The sequence below is a fragment of the Myotis yumanensis genome, unplaced genomic scaffold, assembly GCF_028538775.1.
Source record: "Myotis yumanensis isolate MYYU_CA2020_CCGP unplaced genomic scaffold, mMyoYum1.0.hap1 SCAF_2, whole genome shotgun sequence".
Lineage (NCBI taxonomy): Eukaryota > Metazoa > Chordata > Mammalia > Chiroptera > Vespertilionidae > Myotis > Myotis yumanensis.
In genome coordinates this window covers 45,423,119-45,449,717 of record NW_027223753.1, presented here as the reverse complement: position 1 = coordinate 45,449,717, position 26,599 = coordinate 45,423,119, and the positions used below count along the sequence as shown (strand labels likewise).

The following is a 26,599-nucleotide window of genomic DNA, read 5'->3' as shown; positions in this document are numbered from 1 at the left end:
GGGAGCTTCAGTCGCCCGCCAGCCTGAAAACGGCCCTCAGCCCCTCACCCAGACTGGCCAGGCACCCCAGTGGGGACCCCCACCCTGAAGGGGGTGTGACCAGCTGCAAACAGCCATCATCCTCTAATCCAGGCTGGCCAGGCACCCAAGTGGGACCCCCACCCTGAAGGGAGTGTGACCAGCTGCAAACAGCCATCATCCCCTCACCCAGGCTGGCCAGACACCCAAGTGGGACCCCCACCCTGATCCAGGACACCCTTCAGGGCAAACCAGCCGGCCCCCACCCGTGCACCAGGCCTCTATCCTATATAGTAAAAGGGTAATATGCCTCCCAGCACCGGGATCAGCGGAGCAGCGAGGCCTCCTAGCACTGGGATCAGCGGAGCCACGAGGCCTCCCAGCACTGGGATCAGCGGAGCCGCGAGGCCTCCTGGCCCCTGGAGTAGCGTGACGGGGCAGAGCCCAAACCCCCTGATCACCCTGCGACTCTGTGTGTGACAGGGGGAGGGGCCACAACCTCCCTATCCGCCCTGCTCTGTTCCCCTATCCGCCCTGCTCTTTTCGTGACAGGGGAAGGCGCCCAACCTCCCCATCGGCCCTGCCCTGAGTGTGACAGGGGGGAGTGCCCCAACCCCCTGATCAGCCCTGCTCTGTGGGTGACAGGGGCGGCACCCCAATCCCCTGATCGGCCCTGCTCTGTGCGTGACGGGGTGGCGCGGCAACCTCCCCATCGACCCTGCCTTGAGGTGACGGGGCGGCGCCCCAACCCCCCAATCGGCCCTGCTCTGAGCCCGACCAGGGGCTGCACCTAGGGATTGGGCCTGCCCTCTGCCACCCGGGAGCAGGCCTAAGCCAGCAGGTCGTTATCTCCCGAGGGGTCCCAGACTGTGAGAAGGCACAAGTGGGGCTGAGGGACACCCCCCACCCCCGCCAGTGCACAAATTTTTGTGCACCGGGCCTCTAGTTTACATATACAAAAGCCTAAGTGACTGGTTGACCAACTGGTCGTCCAGTAGCTATGATGTGCACTGACCACCAGAGGGCAGATGCTCAACGCAGGAGCTGCCCCCTGATGGTCAGTACACTCCCACAGTGAGAGCGCTGCTCAGCTGACTAACAGGTGCCAGACGCTGGGCTCATGGCTGGCGAGTACAGCTGCGGTGGCCAGCCCAAGCCTATCCCGTGGAGACTCCCCCTGTGCACCCCTCCCCCATCCAGACTGGGACCCACGTCGGGACGTGAGCCTGCAGCCACTTCTTGGTCATGGGCGTGCCAGTATTGCCCTAGGATGGACGCAGAGACTGCAGCAGAGCGGCAGCGAGCCTATGGAGTGTTGGCAGCAGTCGGCGCAGCAGGACTGGGATGAGCAGGAGCGGTGCAGTGCAGCGCCAGCCCAGGCTCAGGCTCCTCCCTGGCTGCCTGCCGCTTTAGCACTACTACATCCCTCAGGGGCTGTAGGACTGCTGGTTTCAGTCGATGCCCGCAGGCCAGGCCTAGGGACCCCCACCAGTGCACAAATCCGTGTACCTGGTCTCTAGTTAAAACATATAAATCTATCAAATTAACATGTTGTATACTTTAAATTTACACATGTCAAATATATTTCAATTAAAAAAAAACTGTAAATGACCCCAAATTATAACTTTCAAAATTATAGCCATGGATGATGTGCCCAAAATTATATATATGTAATGTTATATGAAGGAAGTATGATATAAAGTTATAGAAATTTTTTTTAAAAAAAACAACTAAGGATTTTTCCAGAATGTTAAAATGCTAACTAGAGATATGTTCGAGAAGTAGGATTGCAAGTGAAGTTTTCTTTGAGAGTGCCTTTGTATCTTTTTCACACTGGAATATATTAAAGCCATAACACTTTTTTATTTTAAAAAAATCACCTTGTAACACTGATTCATAGGCTTAGATCTAGGTAAATAAGGAAATGATGGTCTATTCATGTTCTCAAACTGGTATAGTGGAGAATGGAATAAGCCAACTACATCTTGTAGACGAAAAAGGGGCTCTGTAATAAATCTGACTGAAAGTAACCTTACAGGTTGATCTGATCATAAATTCCTGACTGGGCAGGTCATAGTGGGTCATCATGCCCCAGGACTGTAACTTCTCTAGTAAAAGATTTTTAATCCAGCCCAGTCTGCTATTTTTGTGTATCTGGGTTAACACACCTTTGAACTGTGGAACAGTCCTCTTTTCCAGACCCCTTGAAAGTTTACCCACCCAAAAGGGAGCACATAATCTTATTAACTATCCTATACTTTTCTCCCACCTTTATGTAATCTTTTTCACGTTCCCCCCTTAATTCCAAATGTGTAAAAGAAACAAGAAAACTGTCATTCTCCGGGAGCATTTGAGATCAGGCTTCCCAACATGTTGCCAGTGTGGCTCAAATAAACGCTTAATAAAAATTCTCTACAAGTTTAGACATTTCTTAGGTCTACAATCTTTTCTCCTCCTCAGTGGGAATGAGGAAAAGCAAAACTCTAAAAGACAGGATGGTTGATAATATAGATTGTCTTGTAAAGGAATGAAAGAATGGAGGAGAAGCATTTACATCTCTACCCACTTTGAAAAAATGTAAAGAAAATGAATAGGAAACTGAATGTAAAATCCTTTTTTAAAAAAGAATTAAAGCTCTGAAAATGACTTGTGTTTAAATGCTTGATCCTCTTGCTGAATACAATATTTTTCTTTATTCATAGATTAATGGTGTTGCTATCTGAAGTTGAGAAATCATCAGAGGAAATCATGGAAATAACGCAAGGTTTAAGTATCACACAGGTTTGCGCTTTTTTTGGCATATTATATATTTTTGATGCAATTGTAAATGGGATTGTTTTCTTAGTTTCCTTTTCTGATAGTTCATTATTGGTGTATAGAAATGCAATTGATTTTTGGATATTTATTTTATATTCTGCTACTTCACTGAATTCATTTCTCATTCCAGTAGTATTTTGGTGGAATCTTTAGGGTTCCCCACATACAGTATTACGTCCTCTGTGAGTAATGACAGTTTTACTTCTTCCTTCTTTTATTTCTTCTTCTTGTCTGACTGCTGTGGCTAGGATTTCCAGTACTATGTTGAATAGAGTGATGAAAGAGGACATCCCTGCCTTGTTCCCCATCTTAAGGGGAATGCTTTTAGTTTTTGCCCATTGAATATGATGTTGGCTGTTGGTTTGTCATGTTGCCTTTATTATGATGAGGTATGTGTTCCCTCTGTTCCCACCTTGCTGAGAGTTTTTATCATAAATGGATGCTAGATTTTATCAAATGCTTTTTTTTACTCTATTGATATGATATGATCATGTGATTTTTATCCTTCATTTTGTTTATGTGATGTATCACATTTATTGATTTGCAGATATTGAACCAACCTTGCATCCCAGAAATAAATCCCATTTGATTATGGTGTATGCACTTTTTAACGTGTTGCTGGATCCAGTTTACTAATGTTTTGTAGAGGATTTTATCTTCTATGTTCATCAGGGATATTGGCCTATAATTTTCTTTCTTTGTAGTGTTTTTTTGTTGTTGGTTTGTTTGTTTTTTACTTTTGATGGGAATACAGATTGGTGATGACTGCTTCGGTTTCACTAGTTGTAACCTGTCTATATAGATTCTCTAATTCTTCCTGTTTCAGTTTTGGAAAAGTGTATGTTTCTAGGAATTTTCCACTTAGTCCAGATTGTCCAATATATTGGCACATATGGCATATAATATTTCATAATTCTACTATCCCATTTGAAAACAGAGAATAGGAGAAAAGCCCCAGATTGGAGAATCCCATTCAGGAAAGAGTTTGCAGGGGATATGTTTAATTTACTTTTCATGGCAGTTTCCTTTCTTTTATGAACATTAATAAACTATAATATTTTAGTAATACCTATCTTTTTCACATGTAAATGTAAATTTGTAGATTATGTTTAGTCTTTTTAATTAATAAATTATTTTTATGCAAGCATTTTAAGACTCATAATATAGTTGACCTACCAGAAAATTTCCTACCATAGAGTTTAAGTTTTTCAGATGAAGGAAACAATATTTTCATTAGAGTTGTCAGTAATACTATATTTGAAGAGAACTTACTTAACTCATTTAAAATGACTTTCTTTTAGGCTTTGAAGGACAGTAGAAAGCTTCAAAATCTCATTGGTATCTCTTATGGACCATGTTTCTTAAAAAGAGAAATGAAGAAAACGAAAGAACTAAGTAAGAAGACTATGAGTTTACAATGGTGTCTCTCCATTCCTTGTTTGTAAGCTTAGATAAGTATTTTAATATTTTCAACTTTAGCCATAAAGCCTATCTAGAGACAAGCCTATTAATTCTCCCAAATTTAAAAGACTTCTTTATTTTTTTTCCAATATTCTTTTTTTTCATCTTTATTTTTGAAAATATTACATATATATCCCCTCCACCCCCCCCCCCCATTGGCCTCCTCTAGCCCACCCCCACCCCAGGCTTTCACCACCCTATTTTCTGTGTCATTGGGTTATACATATGTACATGCAAGTTCTTTGGTTGATCACCTCCCACCTATCCATCCTCTCCCACCTTCCATCTGAGATTCCACACTCTGGTCCATGCTTCCATGTCTCTGGATCCACTCCGTTCATCCGTTTATTTTGTTAATTAGATTTCACATATGAGTGAGATCATGTGATACTTGTCTTTCTCTGACTGGCTTATTGCACTTACGGTCCCTCCATGCTGTCTCAAAGGCTAGGAGATTCTTCTTTTTTACCACTGCATAGTATTCCATGGTATAAATGTACCACAGCTTTTTTATCCACTTGTTGATAGACTTCTTTATATATATCACTACTGGAAATGTGATAGAAATAGTATTTAAAGAATAAGAAGCCACCTATCTTTTACCCCAGGATATGTTATTTCAGGGATTCCTCTTTAATGTAAAGGGAAAGAATGTACCTTCAAAACTGTAATTGGAGTTTTTTTTATGTGGTGCTCATTCTTTAAATATACAGACAGTCCTCGGGTTACCTCGGATTCTGTCGTTTTGTGGTTACGTCACCATCTCCCATTTATTTATAAAAAAAAAAAGTTCCGCCATTTCGACGTATGTACATATGTACTTTATGTTTTTTATTATTTATTTCCCACAAGTAAAGGTCAGGAATTGTTATCTTTTTTTAAAATTTTTTTACTGTTAGACTTCATTACTGCTGTGTATGTGTTCCATGTGAGGTACGTAGGTGCTTATGAAGGTGGGTTCCGACTTATGGCGAAAATCACGTTACGTCACACCGTAGGAACGGATCTCCAACGTAACCCAAGGACCTATTGTAGTATGATAAAGTACTGCATTTTGTATTTGCTACCTATGCATATGTATTACTTTGAATTTTTTTTCATGAAGTTTATTCCAACATGAGAAATTATTCATGTTCCATGTTAATTCTTAACATTTTTTTCCTCCTAGTGACAAAAGTAATAAAACAAAAACTGTTTGAAAAGAAGAGTTCAGAACCTCCTAACAAAGGTAAAAAGTTGTATTTTAATTTATTATATAAAAAGAATCCTTTCATCTCATTTTACCATTTAAAACCAATCATTATGAGCCTTTTAGTGTACTCTTAAAAGACCAGGAATCTTCTTTGAAAATTTTTATATTGCATTTAGCAGAAGACCAGGTCTGATGAGCTCAACTTCACTGATGACTGAACTTTTAAAATATCTTTTGAAATATACGTTTCAGTTCAGGATTTGTAGTTTTATTAAAAGTTCTTTTTTGAGAATCCAGATAAATGGGGCAACAATGCATTAATGTATAGCAGGTTTTAATGGTGAATTAGAAGGAGACGCAAAGCATAAAGTTACTTTGTAACCGGTGTTCTGAAAACTTTCAGATCATTAATGATGTTGAATCTACTGTTAACTCTTATGCTTCTGAGCATTTAACAGTATAGGTAATTAAATTAGCAGGTTTTAAGTTCCCATAACACATGCACAGCCAACCTCAGTAAGCAAAATAATCATGGGCTGTTAAATATTAAAACCTTCTAACCAGCTTAAGAGGCATCATTTTAATATCACTGACATGAATGCCATTTAGCAATCTCTACTAAAAACTAGAGGCAGGCCTTGAAATGCGTGGGTAGGCCATGTTTTAATCTATCATTTTTGAGTACCAATGATGACTAGTGAGGACCAATAATTACTATGATTATTATCCTCACAGCAGCTCTGTAAGATAGCTGCTATTATTGCCATTACAGATAAGGAACAAGGTCACAGAAATGTTAAGTAACTTGTCCAAACACTGCTACTTAAGTGTCAGAGAAAGGATTCCAACTAAAGACCAGTCTGATCTCAAAAAGTATGATCTTTTCATTATTCCATATTGCCTCTTCCTAAAACAAATCAAATCATCCAGTCATCCCAGCTTTCAGATTCAGACATGAAGCATAATTGAAACTGGTTCAGCCAATCTCTTCTGTTAGACTGTGTTTTAGGATCTTTAACAGCTGGTGATGACTTTGCAGTGGAAAGCACTAGGATTCCCTGCTGGTGGGTTCCAGCTCAGTCACAGCAGACCAGCAGAACCCCCGCCTCCAGAACCCCTGTGGGAAGGGAGCTGAGCAGGCTTCCTGAGCTATTCAGTTGAGCAGCTAACTTCATTGTGATCCCAAGCATTTAAGAACATGATGGTAGCCCTTTTCTTAAAAGGCTTGAGATTTCTTTTCTCCTGCCTGGAGAACTTGATATATGGGTTTCAGTGGTTTCATTCTCTCTAAACGTGACAAGTTTTAGAGAATTATAATAGGAAATTGGAACATTTATTATTTCCCAGTTAGAAGAAATCTTGACTCTATATATCCTATGCCAATTGTGTGATTTTCTTTTAAATTTGTGATTTCCTGGGACTAATTAAAATGAGGCTTTACATACTTGGCTTTTGCCAACAGTTTTGAAAAATGAGGTATGGAAAATTATAGAATAAATAAGTGAATTTTCACTGCTGATAATTAATGGAAAAAATTTTCCAAAAGAATTGTTTCCTTCCCTAAACATTTATTAAGACGTTAAACTTATTTCCATATGTTAAACAATTCTTGCCTTTCAGTTATCCAGTATATACTGATTCTTTGTGTGTTTATGCATGATCGGTCTTAAATCTGTTTTCTAATGTTTAGGCATTAAAACTGATTTAGCCATTACCAAGTTTTCCCTAAGGACTAAGTATTTCTTCATGCATAGAGAGGATTGTATCATTAAATCGTGTTTTTAAATTTCTATAAGCATTGATTTTTTGTTGTGGTTTAAATGAAAATTGAGTTAGTATGTACATAACATACGTTATATTTTAATATATATTGTATATACTAGAATATATGTCATCTTCCATTTCAGTTTCTTGGCATGAACTACACTAGCTCCTTATATTTCCTAAGGTATTCAAACCTTTAGTAACTCTTTAACTATTTTGAAGTAATGCCTGAAAAATAAGACTGAAGTTTATTTTCTTTATAATTTGAGTTTGAAATATATTTTTTAATTAATTTATTTTAGAGAGGAAGGTGGGGGAGAGAGAGAACATCTATTTGTGGTTCTACTTACTTATGCATTTATTGGTTGATTCTTGTATGTGCCCTGACCAAGGATCAAACCCACACCCATGGCATATTGGGATGACGCTCTAACCAACTGAGCTAACTGGCCAGGGCTGAGCTATATATTTTTACTGGGTGCTTTTCTTTTTTTCTCTTTATGTGGTTCCTAGTATTACGTGTATACTAAAGGCCTGGTGCACAAAATCGGTGACCGGGTGCGGTCCCTAGGCGTGGCCCACGATCAAAGCGCTAGCATCTGGCATGGAAGGGCAGGTCCCAGTTGACCTCTGGGCCCCCGGCCCCCCGTGAGGCCCGTTACACCTGAGGCATGGTGCCCGAGTCCCCACACAGAGATGCAGTGAGCATGGCCGGGCGCTGCAGGCCGGGGCATACTGTTGGCCTCTGGGTCACCCAGCAGCACCGCACAGAAGCTGGGTGGGCAGCATGCTCTCTCCCGGCCAGCCTCACCGACCAGCTCCTGCATGAACCCACGGGGAGCCCGACCTGGCCCCTGTGGTCCTGGTGGCTGCTGCCCAGCTCACCTGGAAGAGGTCGCGTGGGTGTGGGACGGGCTCCTCATGGGCTCCCAGCACCTGAGCACAGGGGCTTCCCCAGCACATGAGAGTCGCAGGGGGAGTGAGAGTGAGCTTGGCGGATACCCTGCATTCTCACTGCACCTCCATCCCCATCACACTCGCCCCCAGGTAGCTGGCAAGAAGTCGCAGCGCATCGCCAACACCCGTCACATTCCACACCACCCCCTGGTGGTCAGCGCATGTCATAGCAAGCGGTCAAACTCCCAGTCTCCTGGTCGAATGACCACCCAAGGGGACAATTTGCATATTGGGCTTTTATTATAGAGGATTTTTATTTTGGTGGCATATTTTGTTTTGTTTTATTTTTTTGGTTAAAGTTGATGTGCAGCAAGACATGCACATATATATGTGAATTTTTTGCTAAGCTAATAACTTTAAACTCTTTCTATTCATACATTCATTTTAAGAGGACTTTGTTAGTTTTGTCCAATATCTCAAACTAGTTTGTTTATATGTTTCTTATTTGGAGACCTGGCCTTGAACATCTTATAGAAATTTCTACTTTTTTCTTTTGGTATGCTGTTACCTAGAATTGTCTAAATTTAAAAATGTTTTGTATATCTTCATAATGTTGGAAAGTATATAGTTAGGAGATATATAATATAAAAATCCAGCCCTGTAATATGTGTTAGATTTCTTTTATTAGGTAATTATGAAATGAGAATAAACAAATACTTGTTTCATTATCAAAAGAATGTCCTTCAGCCCGGCCAGTGTGGCTCAGTGGTTGAGCGTCAACCCATGAACCAGGAGATCACGGTTCTATTCTGGTCAGAGAACATGCCTGGGTTGTGGGCTCGATCCCCAGTAGGGGATGTGCAGGAGGCAGCTGATCAATGATTTTCTTTCATCCTTAATATTTCTCTCTCCCTCTCCAGTTTCCTCTGAAATCAATAAAAATATATTTTTTAAAAAGAAGAGGAATGTCCTTCAGATTCTTATAAAATTTTCCTAGAATAGTTAAAGTAGACAATACCAGGAGAATTCCAAGACTAATGCTGTAGTGGACCCTTCAAGTTGGTCCCTTAGTTGTATATTCTTTAAATTTCATTGCTGGCTTGTTTAGCATCAGTTGCAGTCTTTATTACATGCACAGGAGTATACTTGTAAAAATAACACTAATGCTTTAAATAAATAGACATCTGACACCGATTCTTAAAACTTTATATAACTTATTCAAAAAAATTAAAAAGAGTACACTGAGATTTTTATAGTTTTCAAATCAGGGGATGCCTTGATTGAGTGTATAATACACTCTAGGTTTTTTATAGTTTGCTAACTACAAATTTCTTAAACAAAGGAAGGCTTATTTTAAGTTACTTAGGAAGTAAGCCTAACTTCACTTTCCTTAATAATATTGGCTTTATGACTATTAGAAAAATAATGAAATGAAAGGTTCTTTTTCTATTACATTTGGATGTGAATTTTCATAATTATTTTTAATTTGTTATGCTGACCATTTAAAACATGACCATTCAATGGGTTGATAGAGACGGAATGTCACATTATCATCACATGGTAAGGCATAAAATTTACTTTACATAATCATCCTCAACGTAAAACAACTTGATACAAATATCCCTAAGTCAATAGATGGCATTATATAGTACTTAGTATTTTCATTTTTTCTGGAGATATTAGAAAATGCCATCATTGTTTGTCTGTGTCTGCTACTTCCAGTAAACAAAATGTTTTTGAAAAGAATGTAAGCAAATTATAGAGCAGTTGCCAAGATATGAAATCTAGACACTTAACTTCAGTCCAAAACATATTTTATTATTTTTGAGAATAATTGTGTAGGTTGTAGTATGCATATTTTAAATGAAATGTTAACCATCTGAACTTTCTATTGTTCAAAAAAGTTGCTTGTTTCAGCTGTTTGTAATACAAAATATTTCAGCATTTCTATTGCGAGCCTTAAAAAGAAAAGCACAGACTATAATGTTTCTGTTTTCTTTAGCTAACTTAACTGTTTCTTACATTGTAAAATTCATCTTAGTTATAGGATTTTAAAGTTTTCAAATTTGTGGACTACAGGACAAATTTTAAACTTTTTCTGTTCTAAGACTATAAAATAGTTTGATATTGCCTTTTCATTCTAACCACCCACTGAAGTATTTTTCAACTTAAAAATATGTTGTTCTTTTTCCCACACAATCTTGAAAAAAGTATTCATTATATCAGCTAAATAATTTTACTCCTAAAAGGGTGTTTTTTTCGGTTATATCTTAACAATTAAAGAATATTGTTTTTCGAACAAATACTTCAGTTTTAAAAGCACTGAAGTTTAATCTTTAGACATTAAGAGTTTTAGGAGAAACAACAAAAATTTCCTTTGTGCTTCAACATTCTAAGTTTATCAGAAGATTTTTAGAAAATGGAGATATTAGTTTTGGTCACACAAATATCCATTAATGTACAGTTGTAGTCCTCAGTTCTTTGTAAGGGTTCAGCTGTCATGTAAGCTGTACCTGGGTTATACCTTTCCTTGTAATAATGATAATGCCCTTTTTTACATTATTTAGCACTGTTTGAGGGATACATTTCAACTGCTTACTTGATATTTGTCTAGGATTTAAGGAAAAACTACTTTATTACTTTTCACAGCCTTTTAAGGAATTTTTTCCATAATTTAAATTTATTTATATTATACTAGAAGTATGATAATTTTTATCTTTTAAGTAAGTAATCATTTAAAAAAATTAAACCATAGACTTGAATTCATTTATAAGCAATTATGTGTTTAAGAGGTATAAATAACCTGCTACCAGACATTACAAATATCCAGGTGCTCTGTATGTGCTGATGACAACAAAATTGAAACGAAAGACTGTAATAATTCTGACTGGTTTTCTCTGCAGAAGATATTGATTATTTGTGTGTGGTGAGAGATTTGGAAAATTCAATTAAAGGAGTTGTGCAAAGGTTTCATAAATTTTCTTTCTACAGCGTGTACACAGACATTGTTGCGTATTAAATCAATGCAGCACTTCACAATATATTTTCTTTGAAACATAAAAATAAATAACATTTAAACAGTTCTGCTTACTACAGAAACAAATTTTATTTTCTGTGAAGCATTTAGTCATGTGCTATCACTGACTCATACACATTTGCCAGCTGTAACAAATTTTATAGACATTTTCTCCAGAGACATAGCTCACATACTATGAATTTTTAAATGAGCAAATGGTGAAGAAGGGATGTCAGCAATATAAAAATTGATCAGCTAAAAGATAAAAGCATAAGTAAAGAGATTTGTATGGTAGTCTTAATAGGTTTTATTAAATAAAAATACTATAAAAAGACAGTAATGAACAGACTGAAGACTAACTGTTCTTGAGATGGAGAAAAATTATTCTGGCACATTTATTAGAAATTGCTTTTATGTCACCTGACAGTTGAACTTTTTTTCCCCATTTTAACTTAGAGTAGTCAGAAAAGCTCCTCAAAAAAAAAGTTAGTTAAATTCTCTAAGTGGTTTATATATTTTAAACACATATGTAATAATAGATATTTATAGTGTTATATAGCTAATTATATAGTTTAAAGCAGAACTTGTGTAATAAGTAAATGTTAGGTGATTTTTTTCCTTCAGCTCAGACCTCACGTAGGAGGAAAGTAGTCATTTTAATTCATGCTATTCACAAATTGGGACTCCAGGCCTCTCTACTGCTTCTCTCTCTACCTGGGTTGCTCTTTCTTTCTTCTCCTTCTAGTAAACTTCTGCTCATTCTTTAAGGCCAGTTTTAGGTGCCACATTCTCTGTGAGACTCTCCAAGCTAAATTGCTTCATCTTCTAGGCTTCTACAACTCTTGTCTGAATGTTTATAAATGTATCACGTTACAGTGTTGTGTATTGTGATTGTGTGTTTACAGGGCTCTTTCTGGGCTCTTCCTCCACAAACAAATAAAAGCCATCTCTATATTGTAGCCCCGCAGCCTACTATAGAGCCCGGATAGAAGGTCCACAGTGCATGTTCAGGGAATGAATAAAAACAAATGGGCACTCTAAGAATTTTTTAAAGGAATTACCAAAATATTTTCAAATACTTACAAATTGCTATCTCCTTAATGCCTCATTCACTCAACATTTATTGAATACCTACTATGAGCCAGGCACTCTTCTATACACTAATGAACAAGACAAGAATCATAGAAGCTAGCACAAAAGACAATTGTAATAAACCATAACCATACATTATAATAATAAATCTCTTGGCAGTTTTCATCCTAAATTTTTAAATATACATTCTGAAACAGAGTCGGGCAAATCAGTTGAAATGAGAATTTATAGCCCCAAAGCTGCTAATTATAATGTAAAATAAAACTTTATGTTTGGGCTCTTTATTTTAATTTCATTTTGATTCAGCATTTATTCTGCATCATATACTGTGACAACTTGCATTGAATTATTTTCTGAAAAAAAAAACTTTTTTCTTTCATACAGAGTTACGTCATCTTGACAGCTATGAATTCCTGAAGGCCATTTTAAATTGAGGTAATGCTTCACCTTTCTAATTAAGTATAGCCTTATTAAATTTCACTGCTTTGTTTAGATGGAAACATTTTATTGACAGCAAATTTAGTAGTGTCTACAAAGAAATTATGCCCATGTGCTTTGGAGCTTTAGTTGATTATATTTAATCTGTTCTGATAAACAGTAGGAGGGAAGTTTGACAAAATCTGTGAGTTAGAGACTGATTTTAAGAAAGCACTGTTGATCTGACCAGGCTAAGTATAATTCGGAGCGAGGATATCTAAGTAAATATAAAGAGGGCCCTTAATTGAGTACCTTTAGTAGAAATATCTAACTAGATACTGACAGGTGAGTTATACGGCACATCTGTCTGAACAAGATATAACAAGTCTATCAATTTGCAAATGTGCTAAATTGATTAATTACGTATTAATTAGTTGTTCCTTTTCTTTAAAACAATTCCTGTGGATTCAGCAATACAAGTAAAATATGACATATTTCTAAATAGCTTATTATAACTTAGCCAGCTAGAAGCAATATGAGTCATGATGTGTTATTAGTGTTTACTCTACCTGTAATTGAAGGTTCACATTAAGAACTACCATTATCCCAAACTTAGTGGCATCAGTATTAATTTTCTTAGAAGCTAACCAGATGTTGCTGCTATCTCTTAGAAACAATGCAAAATGAAATAATTGATTCTATTCTGAAAATGCATTTCTTTGGAAATGGTATCTCAAATAATTGGTATCTGCTTCCTGACAAACTAGCTCTTCTTAAAATATCTGCAAAGCACCTTATATAGTAAATGTCACTTTCATTCATTAAATTGTTCATTCTGTTGTACACAACAAATAATAGCTTATAATAACAGCTAATATTTATTTGAGCACTTTCAGTATACCAGGTACTGGTATAAGCTCTTCATAGATATCCCATTTAATCTTCACAATAACTTATGTGAAGTAGATATAGTTATTGTCTTTATAGGTAAGGAAACTGAGAAACAAAGAAGTTAAGTATCTTGTTCCAGAATTACCTAAGAGACAGGCAGGATACTAACCTGTGTGGTTTGGTGTCAGTCAGTACTCTTGCCCACTGTACTGCAGTAATCTGTGAATGTCGAGTTTCACTACTGGTTAAAGGTTTTAGATCCTATTAATCAGTAAGGATATCATATGTGCACACATGGAAACATGTAGTTATTATAGGGTTAAATCTTTTATAAAATTTCTGATCCATGGAAATCCAACAGAAAACTATTAGATGGTGATCATAAATACATATTCACAGTTACACATTGGACAAGTGAACAAACACATTTAGTGTGTGACAGTCTCATTAGTGACCTTTAGAGGAACTGGGAATAGCTTTGCGATCATTGAATCTAGTAAAGATCATTACATATTAGGGGTATTCTTCTGAGTCTTTAATTTGAGTAGTACTTTCAAAAAACTTGAAAGAATTAAGGTTGACCTACCAGGTAACTTCCTTTTCCGTGGGAAGCAACAAAGAGAAATAACAGTGAAATGAAACTTGACTTACTTTTGAGGTATTTCCCTGGGTTCTTTTGACTGTGTTTTCTTTTCTCTTTGGGTACTTTCTTCATGATATCATCCATTCCTTGACTATAGTTCTTACCTTAGTGTATATTATTTCCAAATCTATTTGTGATCCTCCTCCTGATATAAACCCACATCTCAGCTGCTATACATTATCCCCCAAATATGCTGATTTCATCCCCCCCTCAACTGTTCTTTATTCTACCTTCCTAGGGTTTGTGTTCATCTAATGTTAAGGCTCAAAACCTCAAAATTCTGTCTCTCTTTTTGTTCCCACATCCAAACTGCTGCCATGTCATATCACTTCCAAAAATGTTTACTTCTCTTTTCCATGCCTACTACACTTGTTTATTTCTTCATTACCTCTCCTCCAGATTATCATCATCCCCATTGTAACCTGCCTCTCTGCCCTTTGGTCCCTTTTCTATATAGCCTGTCTTACTACTGGACAAATTATGCTTTAGAAGATATTACTCTACCATAGTCACGTAAAATCCAAATTTAAAAACTCTCCCTGATCTGACCACAATGTGCCTTTCCAATTTGTCATTGTGCCTCAGTCGTTCCAGATTATTTGCCATTCTCCAGACACATTCCTCATTTCTTTACCATTGTTCTTGTCTCCTCTATTTGGCATACCTTTTCCCCCAGCATTGTCAAAATTTTGCCCATCTTTTTTTTTAAAGGAGTGGCTTTTTAAAAATATATTTTTATTGATTTCAGAGAGGAAGGGAGAGGGAGGAAGAGATAGAAATATCAATGATGAGAGAGAATCATTGATCAGCTGCCTCCTGCACACACCCCACTGGGTATCGAGCCCACAACCTGGGTATGTGCCCTGACCGGAACCTGGGACCCTTCAGTCCACAGGCTTAAACTCTATCCACTGAGCCAAACTGGTTAAGGCAAAATTTTGCCCATCTTTCAAAACCTGCTTATAACTCACCTTACAGGAGGCTTCCTCAGATTCCTCTCTTCTGTGTTCTCATTGCTCTTTTATGCATTTGTCATAGCTGCCCAACTGGCATGACTAAGGGAAGGCATTAAACTATATGATTTTGTCCTATGCCTTGGAAACCTCTATCAGTGATCATATCCGTGGTGCCACTGTGGCCAACTTCTCTGTCTGCACATCAGCTTCTGCTCTCAGTCAGGAGAACCACCCCATACATATTCACTCCCAGAGCCTTTAAAAAGTGAAGCCTTGCCCGAGCCAATTTGGCTCAGTGTTAGAGTGCTGGCCTGCGCACTGAAGAGTCCCAGGTTCCATTCCAGTCAAGGGCACATACCTTAGTTGCAGGCTCCTCCCTGGCCTGGGCCCTGGTTGGAGTAGGGGCAAGTATAGGAGGCAACCAATCAATGTGTTTCTCTCACATCGATATTTCTGTCTTTCCCCCTCTCTTCCACTCTCTCTAAAAATCAATGGAAAAATATCCTCAGGTAAAGATTTTTAAAAAAATGAAGTCTTATCAAATAATCCTATATAATAAAAGCCTAATATGCTAAGTGTCCGGTCATCCATTCAGCCAATCAAAGCGTAATATGCTAATGATATGCTAAGGCCGCTCAGTTGCCCCTGACCACCAGGGCGCAGATGCTCCAACCAGTAGGTTAGCTTGCTGCTGGGGTCCAGCTGATCGGGACTGAGACAGGCTGGACATGCCCTGGAGCCCTCCCATGATCCCTCCCTTGCCCGATCGTATACAAGTGAGATCCCTCGGCCTGGCCTGCCCCCTCTTGCAATCCTGGACCCCTTAGGGGATTTCAGAGAGCCGGTTTCGGCCTAATCCCACAGGCCAGGCTGAGGAACCCTACTGGTGCATGAATTTGTGCACCGGGCCTCTAGTGAGATAATATTGTAGGGGACACTGGGATGCTTTATCTAGAAATAATGTGGGTAAATCACTTCATTAACAGCAGCTTGAGGCTTAATATAAACAGCACCATGTATAATGTCAACCTTGTGAAACCTAGTAATTAAGCTAAGAATATCAGATTTATGTTATTATACACATGAAATAATAATATATGGCAAGCTATGATAGTACTACAAGTTCAGACCCTTCGTCTTTTTAGGGCTCTGGGCAACAGCAAATTCACAAAAGGATTGAGTCCAAAGAGGATTGAAGTATCAACTTGATTTTTGGAGTAACTGATAATCTCCAATATAGGAGGTTCTCTGGTAGAAGCTTGGGGTCACTAATACGGATTGTGCCTAAGGCAAAAGTGGGACCTCCCTTCTTCCACATGAGTCTAAATCTGGAACTCTGTGTGCTCTCCTGAACCTGACAAGAAAGCTGGATCTTTGAAATAGACTCCATGTCCATGTGCCTCTGCAACAGTGAAGACCACACACCTGCCTTATATGTTTTGTAGGAGGTAGAATGGGCTGGTCTCTTCAACATTAAATTAGGAACACCAAGACCCCTTGGACTTGAGACTAGACAGTAAAAGGAAAACAAAATAGCGGGGAAGAGTGTTGTATAGAGTAGTGGCATGTCCTATTAGTAGTAACATGTGGACCAGTGTTCTGGACTTTGACCATTTAAATGTGTCACTTTCATGGGGTATAGAAAGCAAAAGAGTTAACAGAAGTTCCTTCCTCTTCAGACTGAGAAGTATAAACATTCTTCTCCAAGTACCAAATGAAGAATAAGCAGTGGTATAGTAATAAACAACAGACAGATCACCTCAGGGTGGTTTAATGAGGTCGCTTGTAAGGGTTCATGATTTTAAAGTCAGTTCTAGTTATTCCTCTCTACATTATGGCTGACAGAGGGCCAGCCAGACCCTAGTAATGGAAACTTTGCACTTTACTAGGAATTTGGCATTTGAAAAATGAAAAGTTACTAATTTTAACAGGCTGTGTAAACATAGTAGGCAGAGAAAATGTGAATAAAAAGGCAGAAAATCAGAATAATTGAATGGTAGAGTTCAGCCCCATCATTGACAGTTGTGACCGCCAGGCTACTGAGTTCAGACTTTATTCATTAGGCAGAAGTGGACCGGTGAAGGAGCAATCCAAAATGTTTCAGAAAGAATAACTGTATGAACAATGAATCCTGTCAAAATGCTGCTCATAAACTGCATCACTGGGTTGCTTTTTATTTGTGTTCTGAGATATTCCTCTCTAGAACAGTATGGCAGTGTAGAGATAACATAGTGCCCCTCCCTACTCTTATGCTACAACATACCTCACATTGATCAAGGCATTTATTTTTGCTGGATCCTGAATTTGGCCTCAGAATCTTTCTCAACACAATTTTCCTAGCAGCCATGGTCAGCTGATGAAACATCTTTACAGGCACTGGCATTGTCATAGAGAACAGGGTTTGGATTAAATGTCCAGCACCAGCTCTGTTACCTATTTAGCTGTGTGGCCTTAAACAAGATACGTGCTTCCACTAAACCTGAATTATAAAATGGGACTGATAACATTTACCTGTGGTATGGTACAAAATAATTAGTGCCTCCCCCATAGTAACTAATAAATTGGTCTTCCTTCCTTCCTTCTATAGTGTTACCATTAGTTCTGATAACTGTGTATCAATAACATATAAGGATATTAGAGTGATTCAGTTTTCTATAGGAGTTCAGACCAGATTCAAACCAGAGTTGGTAGAAGTTGATTGTCTAATTGGCAACCGATCTTCTTATAGGATAAGAAGAATATATATAGGGAAGGTCAATGCAGGGGGCGGGCTGGGGGGAAGGAGACATATGTACTACTATCTGTAATACTTTATTTTTGGACCTTGAGAACTTGTTTGGAGGTTCTAGCAGGGGAGCGCAGCTACTCGTATACCCTTGACCGAAGACCGGTCCTCTCCTGGGCCGGGGGGGGGGGGGGGGGGGGGGGGGGGGGCGGGGGGGGGGTCGTCCTCTTCGACTGAGCGCGCAGCTTCGGGAGGGACGCACATGGATCGGTGAGGGAGGAGGGGGACACCCGCCTAGCCAGCCAGATCAGCCGAATCAACCCTGGCGATCAACGGGGGTGACAGATGTCGCATCTGTCCTCACATCCTACTTTATTTTTATTTTTAAAAAAATATATTTTATTGATTTTTTACAGAGAGGAAGGGAGAGGGATAGAGAGTTAGAAACATCGACGAGAGAAACATCGATCAGTTGCCTCCCGCACTCCCCCTACTGGAGATGTGCCTGCAACCAAGGTACATGCCCTTGACTGGAATCAAACCTGGGACCCTTGAGTCCGCTGGCGCTCTATCCACTGAGCCAAACCGATTAGGGCAATCTGTAATACTTTAAACAATAAAATAAAATTGGGGGAAAAAATAAAAAGAAGAATATATATATAGACTCTCAAGAATAGCAGCCCATCATGCGTTACTTCATAACTACCAATGTAATCAAGGAAAGGGGTATTTCAGGAGTGAATGGTCCACATGCCCTATGGGAATATATGCCATCAGTTGCCAATGACAGCTTTCTTTAAAGGCTTCCTTTCACACAAGGGTCCTAAGGCCAAATAGAGAAAAACTTCTACCACCACTAGGAGTCCCCAGAGGGACACACTGTGAATAGGAATGTCAGTAAATACTGTCTTTTGGGGGTGGGGGCAGCTGTTGGAGGAAACACCTGCTGCGAGGCCCTTAAGGCTTATAGACAAAAGGCATGTAAATTTTGGAGTTTTCGATAGGCCCTGTTGGAGTTTTAGGACACTCTCAGAAGTATGTCAAAATCCATATTCACATAAAGTGAGGAGTGCTATGTCAGAGTAGTCATATTGACAATTATTTCTGAAGGTGAATCTTGCTTAGAAGGCTCAAAAATAAGCAAATGAGAGATTACCAGTATCTAAACTAGGTATGAAATCACATGATAAATGGGTGTTTAAATCATTTCTTATCTCATGTATGCGATGCATGTTAATTTGGAAGCTAATTCTTGATGATTTAATAATAATCATCTTTTATATCCTGTAGGCATTCAGAAGAAGTGTATTCACTCTGAACACCAACTTCTGCATCTGCCTGATCATATTTAAAGGAACAGAAGAAATGTTTGTAATTAATCTGCCCAGTAAATACCAGATCACAGCACTAGGCAGGTGCGTGTCTAGATAAAATTTCTTGCAGCTAATTTAAACTTTCTACACACACCAGTAGATAATCTCAATGTAAATAATACATTTCTTCTTGACCCTTTAATGAATAAGCCAACATGTAGACAAGTATCTTGACTTTTATTCTATATCATGTATGTTTCTGTATACTTTTAGCATTTGTGGATAGATTTAATAAAGCATTTATGAAAATGGCACCTTTGGTAAGCTGTATATTTTAAAACTCATTAAATCTAATGGTGAGTAGAATTAGGTACCAGTTGTTCCATTTAAGGACCAGATGTGTATTAATTAGATTCTTTTTAAAACTTTAAAAATTTATCCAGAAGTTTATTGTGTAGCTATTATCTCAAGGGTGAATTTTTATTATACTCTATAGTTATTTCTATTGTAGAGAAAAAATATTTTAAAATTTTTTAAATTTTCACACATTTTTTATAAAATACCAGATGCATTTTCAATAGACATTTAAATATGAAGTTGTTTTTAAACTGAACTGTGCAAATCACTGAATTTAAAGAAGAGAATTTTCTTATGGGGCAGTATGTGATCCCCTCCAAATTATTTTGAAGCATTAATTCTGTTTCTCTATGGTGTTGTTTTATATCATCATGTTTGTGCTATCACAAAATAAAGGAGAAGATGCCCTAACCAGTTTGGCTCAGTGGATAGAGCGTCAGCCTGCAGACTCAAGGGTCCCAGGTTCGATTCTGGTCAAGGGCATGTACCTTGGTTGCGGGCACATCCCCAGTGGGGAGTGTGCAGGAGGCAGCTGATTGATGTTTCTGGCTCTCTATCCCTCTCCCTTCCTCTCTGTAAAAAAATGAATAAAATATATTTTTAAAAAAATAAAGGAGAAGAGGAATCACAGAATATGTTATAACTTGATAACATGATTTCCCCATAGGGGGTAAATGTTACTCCTTGGTACTTGACCTAAGTTTTAACAAAATTTGTATAGGATATTACCATGTCATTTAATTCAGTGTATCATAAAAATAAAAATACTATTTGAACATCTTAAAATTTAACAAATTGGGGTTGAAAATAATTACCATTTAGAGAAATTTAAAATTCACCTCTTAAAATGAAGTTATTTTTTAAAAATATTATTAATTTAAATGACAAATACTAAACAGTAGCCCAATTAAGCCTAATTGCCTTCTCTAATGTATTAGTACTATTTAAATAAAGTTTTTGAGATAATCGGTCTGCTAAATATTAAGAATATTAAGAACACTTTGTGACACAGCCTTATAGAACATTACCTAAAATATACCAAAAAGGATCATTCCTTTGTGTTCTAGCATTGAAAACCTTAGAATGTAAGCCAAAACATGTAAAGAAACCTACTTTAGTAAGGAAATAAAGAGTTAAGAAATAGATTGGTTTCATATGTAATCCAAGTTATGTAGGTATGTGCTTAATGCTATTAAATCAGTTACTGTATATTTGACCTCTTGATATACTAAGCTTTTGCCTTTCAGAACAGCTGGGTCTGCTAAGAATCATTTCTCAGTTCTCTTCATTGTAGATCAGATGACTCTCGCTTTATCACCCTTGGAGGCCACATGAAGGACAAAGCAGAAAGATCCACACACAAAACTAATGTTTATATGGGGGTGGGGGGTGGATACACTTGGCCCTGATTTTCCAGTGAACATAACAGAAAAAAGACCAATTGAGATTTGAAACCATTGTGTTACTCCAGCCATTATTTAGTTGCATCCTATCCATCTCTTACTCTGTCTCTATTGAACAGAGAGGCTCCTTGGGCTGCCTTGACTTTTGTGAATGTTTCACTCCCTTAGTTGTGGTTCATCATTTGGACAGAATGCTACATCGGGGATTTTTCTCCCCTCCCTGTGGGCTCAAGGCAAAATGACTTCGTGTGCCTCATATTTGATACATGAACATACACCCTATTCTCTTCATTTTAAGAAGCAAAAAATTATTGGCAACAGAGAAAACTGCATTTCTCAGAAACAGCCCTTCCCTCTAAAATGAAGTTGAAAATAACTTAGAAGGGTTTATTTTTGACAGGTATATTAGTGAAGAAAGTGATAAATCTTTAATATTTTTATAAAACCTAAATGTTTTGTATTAAAACATCCCTATAATCCTGGGTGTAGCTGACAGAATTGCCTATTTCTGTGATTTTAATTCATCACTGGACATTTTTGATATTTTGGAACTTAAATCTCTCAAAGTACAAAGTTGACTCTTCTTCAAGTGGTTTCTAACAGAGATAAGAGACCTTTGACTCTAGGTAATTGCTATAAATCTCCATGAAAGCTACAATGTAAGTAACATTAGATTAAATCCTCTGGAAAATATTTTATTTACAGAATTTACCTATAAGATACCTTGAATATGGGCACATTCTATTTTACTGTTTATATACTACTTCTATTTTCAAATAACATTTCTCTGTTCCAGTTATTCAGAAGTTAGAATTCCCTCATCACTGACTTAAATCAACACCCTGTGCTAACACAAGTACACTATTACAAAAAGTAAAAAAATAAGACTACACCAGCCAGCCAAGATGCTGTCATTTGGGCACACTGCTTACAGATGGTGACCATGGACAGCGATGTTCCTGCTGATTCAGCAGTGACTCAAGGCTGCTTTTCTCTGCGGACTTGCCCTTTGAGTCTTTATGCACATTTACTTTGAGAAAGAAATACTTCTTGATTTTCTCTTTGTCTAAACCCACTCCCTTTATCAGACACATACCTTCTTGCAACAGCCTATAGTTGTCAATGTCAAAAACCAGATTTTCTTTATGCTTGCATTGTTTTAAAATACACCACCACTTAGCTAATTTGCTTTCATGCTGTCTTAGGTAATAGATATATTCATTAAAAATGTATGTTGATGGACCCTGGCCAGTGTTGCTCAGTGGTTAGAATGTCGGCCCATGGACCAAAGGGTTGTGGGTTCAATTCCCAGTCAAGAGCATGTACCTGGGTTGCAGCTTCAATCCCCAGCTCCTGTCAGGGCTCGTGCAAGAGGCACCCAATTCCTCTCTCTCTCCTCCCCTCCCTTTCACTCTCTGGAAAGCAATGGAAATGGAAAAATATCCTCGGGTGAGGATGAAAATATATATATTTTTTTTGATGGGATAGTGGTTGTTTTATTTTTATCACAGATTAAAGAAAACACATCTTTACATGAGAAACTCCAACATGGATATAATACATTTTTTTTGCCAATGGAATACTAGAGTAAATATGGGCTTCTGCTAATATAAAGTGATAGAGTAATAACAAGGCCAAGTTAACATGAAGCATGGTAGAAGTCAATGCCTATGGCACGGGTAACCTTGAACCATCTATATATATAAAAGCCTGAACGACCAGTTGACCAGTTGCTATGACATGCACTGACCACCAGGGGGCAGATACTCAACGCAGGAGCTGCCCCCTGGTATTCAGTACACTCCCACAGTGGGAGTGCCACTCAGCTGACTGGCCCGTCCTGGCGGCCCACCAGCCCAGCGGCAGCCACTCACTCCCTCAGTAGTCCTGCAGGTCCAATCTCTGGAGAATGGGCCAGGCACTGACGGACCAGCACTGCCAGCAGATCCTGACAGCGCCGGCCTCCTGGAAGTCGGCCTCAGGCACAGGGGCTGCTTCCCCTCCCTAGACATTCCACAAGGAAGAAAGGATATAAAAGCAGCTGCCAGGTGGCTCCCGACAACCGGTGCGAACGTTAGCAGGATGGATCCAGATCCCAGGCCAGCAAGGGTGTCCTACCACCCGCCCGGAGGGCCGATAGCCTCCTAGCCTTCCCCGATCCCATGGGGACCCCACCCGTGCATGAATTCATGCACTGGGCCTCTAGTGTTAAAATAAAAAATAACAGGATAAAATCCTGCATTAGGGCGTTTAACATAAAGTGATCCTGAAAGCTTAGAACCTAGTGCTCATGAGAAATAAAAAGACTTCACTCAAACCACTTAGACTTAAATTCAGGAAACTTCATTGTTTAATTACACTAAAGTAAATCAACATTCTTGGCAATAAATAAGTTTAATCTTTCTGCCTTGTTAAAAAAAATCAAATTTGCACATGTAAAGAATACACATTACTTGCATTCTAAAATGTAAAGAAAACTGTATTTTTAAAATATTTATTGATTTTAAAGAGAGGTGAAGGGGAAAAGAGAAACATCAACTTGTTCCACTTATTTATGCATTCACAAGTTGATTCTTATATGTGCCCTGACTGGGAATCGAACCCACAATCTTGGTATACTGGGATGACACTCTAACCAACTGAGCTACCTGGCAGGGCAAGAAAATTACATTTAAATACCAAAATTAGGAATTTCCTTTAAAAAAGAGGGGAGGGGGGCGGGCTAAATTCCTCCATTAAACTTGCTGTATTTGTAGATTTTTTACAAGACAACGAATTATAGAGTACATTTTCTAAATAAATACTGGAACGAAAGGCATTTTTTTGTTTTCCCACTTAAATAACTGAATATTAACAAAATTCCAGTATGTCTTGGCCAGTGAATAGAAAATAAAAGCCTCAATTGGGCTTTGGTCCCCAAATACTTTATTTGTGTAGATAAAAATGACTTTTCATTGTTTCCTATAATTCCATAATACTCAAAAATGATCATTTTATTTATACATAGCAAAAACTTCACAAAACTTTTTAGCACTGTTAACATTTTCACATTTGTCTGGAGATAGAGCTAGTTGGTTTTCTTCTGATTTCTTCCACTTTTGGAATCCCACATGATTATAATGTTAAAGTAAACCAAGAAGAACAGGAATTTCAAGCAGGACACAAAACACACCAAAACAGGAAATAAGTCTGGGAACTTCGGAGGAGGATCCAGCGTTACAGTCATTAATGTCAGAAGGACCATGGTGATTGTTGACATAAGAAACTGCAAGGAGAAAGACGTATTATGAAGTAATATAAAAGAAATTTTAATGTAACACTAAATTTGCAGCTGTAAATCAGTAGAATTGAAGGGTAGGGTTGGGGGGTACAATCTCTTTATGGTGGATCTCAACCTAGACTGCAAGTTAGGATCAGCTGAGGTGATATAACTCAGTGCCCACACCATACCCAAGACCAATTAAATCAGTTTCTGAGGTAGGCCTTAGTATTTTTTTAAAGTTCTCCAAGTGATTCCAATGCGTAGGGAAAGTCTAAGAACCCCTGTCTTATATTTCATACCACCCAGGCACTGAAGAAAGTTACCTGGAACATAATTGCCCGTCAAGGTTAAATTCACAGCATGCTCCATGACCCTAAGTCCTTACAGGATATAAAATTCTAAGCTAACCTAAGAACCCATTTATGGAAAAAGTTGTCCATGGCAAGTGGAAAATTATATTTCATGTTCACTACACTTTCAATGAGCTAGTACTTAGTAAGCATGGTGGAGCATGTGCAAGAAAATGTCCTCTGGTCTCAAAGAGTTTTCCATTTAATCAGGGGAAATGCATGAACTAGTTAAATAAAATCGCACGGCCACAGTTTAATAACTGCCAAAATGAAGAGTAAAAATAATGATTGCATTCATTATAAGTACGTAGCAGTCAGTTTTCTGGAAACCGGTGCACTGTACAGAACTTCTGCAATGATGGACATGTGCTGTATCTGTGAACTTCAAACAAGCAGGGGCTAACCACATGTGACTGCTGAGCATTTGAAGTGGTGCCTGCTGCAGGTGAGGAGCTAAATTCTTCATTGTATTTAATTTTGCTAAGTTTAGATTTCCACATGTGTCTAGTGGCTACTGTACTGGACAGTATAGCTCTAGAGACTATGAACTCCTTTAAGACAAGGACCAGCCAAACCTTATTTATTTTATCCCTAGCATAGTACATAAATACACAGAAGCTGCTTAAGTGATTGTAGAAAGCAAGCAGTAAGAAACCGTAGTCACTGACTTTCATGAAGGAGGTGGGACATAAACAGAACCCTAAAAGATGCTTTAATGGCTGTATTATGATGGGATTGCTAAGACCTGAATAGAGAGTAATGCAATGATCATTCCAGATGGAAGAGTGGGAAGGATGGGAGCCAAAAAGACTTACAAACAGGGTGCAAGTATCCTCCAAAGGGAAAATCCCTGAGTCAGTTGTGCAGGGAGTGAAAATTTCTGAATTGAAATCATTCAGAAATTTAAGTTGAACTTAAAAGCACATGAGCACACCGTGCCTTTCCCTTCCCCTCTTCACCCCCACAGGCGTGCATCTCCTAAACGTTAAGAGACCCCACAAGACTTGCAGGCAGGGGAGCAATGGGCAATGGCCCCTCATTCCGGGCTAACCCCCTGAACCTTCTCCCAAGGCCCCTTTTCTCTGACTCTCCAGTGAGCTGACAGCAGCCCTGCCTAGGCTCTCTCCTGTTGCTTCTCCTTTGTTTCATTGCTCCCAGGTTTAATAAACGTACTTTCAAAATAAAAATAAATAAGCTTAAGAAATGTGGGACTGACTAAAATGTCATGATATTTGAATCAGTATTAAAAGACATGCTAAAATTCCTCCCATTTTTAAACAAACTCCACCTATTACCCCCATTGTCTGCTCCTATTTACGGAAAAGTTTCCCAAAAGAACTTGCTGCATCCAATTCTTTCATTCATTGGTGAACCCACACCAGTTAGGCTTTCATCCCAATCACTCCAACGAAACCGCCCTGGTCAAAGATCCTCGATAACCTCCGCTGTACGAAATCCAATGTTCAGTTCTTACTGCCTTATCTGATCCCCCAGCAGCACCTGAAAGCACAACATTCCCATATCCTTGAAACACTTGGCTTCCATGACACCACACTCTCCTAATTTCTTCCCGCTAGCTAATCCTTCTCATGGGGGATTAACTAGCGGGAAGAAATTAGGAGAGTGTGGTGTCATGCTAGTTCCTTCTTGTGCCCCCTATCTCTATGAATTGTACTTGATCAGGGCTCAGTAGTTAGTCTTTTTTTTTTTTTTTTAATATATTTTATTGATTTTTTACAGAGAGGAAAGGAGAGGGATAGAGAGTTAGAAACATCAACGAGAGAAACATCTATCAGCTGCCTCCTGCACATCTCCTACTGGGGATGTGCCCGCAACCCAGGCACATGCCCTTGACCAGAATCGAACCTGGGACCCTTCAGTCCGCAGGCCGACACTCTATCCACCGAGCCAAACCGGTCTGGCAAGTCTTTTTAATCTATAATCACACCTTTGGTGACCTCATTCAGTGACATAACTTTATTATTTTTATGCCAAAGACTCGGATTACGGTCTCCAGCCCAGACT

At 38.7% G+C, this 26,599-nt stretch overlaps 2 protein-coding genes across 3 annotated transcripts in view; one reads left to right on the top strand and one right to left on the bottom strand.

The window, feature by feature from the left end:
* The window catches only part of ITGB3BP (integrin subunit beta 3 binding protein), a 56,647-nt gene extending 37,133 nt beyond the window's left edge, over positions 1-19,514 (top strand). Inside the window, exons 5-9 of one of the 2 annotated variants that reach the window (XM_070403360.1) lie at positions 2,721-2,799; positions 4,137-4,230; positions 5,465-5,524; positions 12,642-12,692; positions 19,180-19,514. In XM_070403360.1, coding sequence (XP_070259461.1) covers positions 2,721-2,799; positions 4,137-4,230; positions 5,465-5,524; positions 12,642-12,691 — 283 coding nt within the window. In that variant the 3' untranslated portion in view covers position 12,692; positions 19,180-19,514. Of the gene's footprint in view, positions 1-2,720; positions 2,800-4,136; positions 4,277-5,464; positions 5,525-12,641; positions 12,694-19,179 lie in introns of those variants that run through there. The other variant, XM_070403362.1, reaches the window with a different exon arrangement.
* Positions 19,515-23,864: 4,350 nt separating this feature from the next.
* Positions 23,865-26,599, bottom strand: part of ALG6 (ALG6 alpha-1,3-glucosyltransferase) — a 41,355-nt gene continuing 38,620 nt past the window's right edge. The window contains exon 15 of the mRNA XM_070405272.1: positions 23,865-24,227. Coding sequence (XP_070261373.1) covers positions 24,030-24,227 — 198 coding nt within the window. The 3' untranslated portion in view covers positions 23,865-24,029. The remainder of the gene's footprint in view (positions 24,228-26,599) is intronic.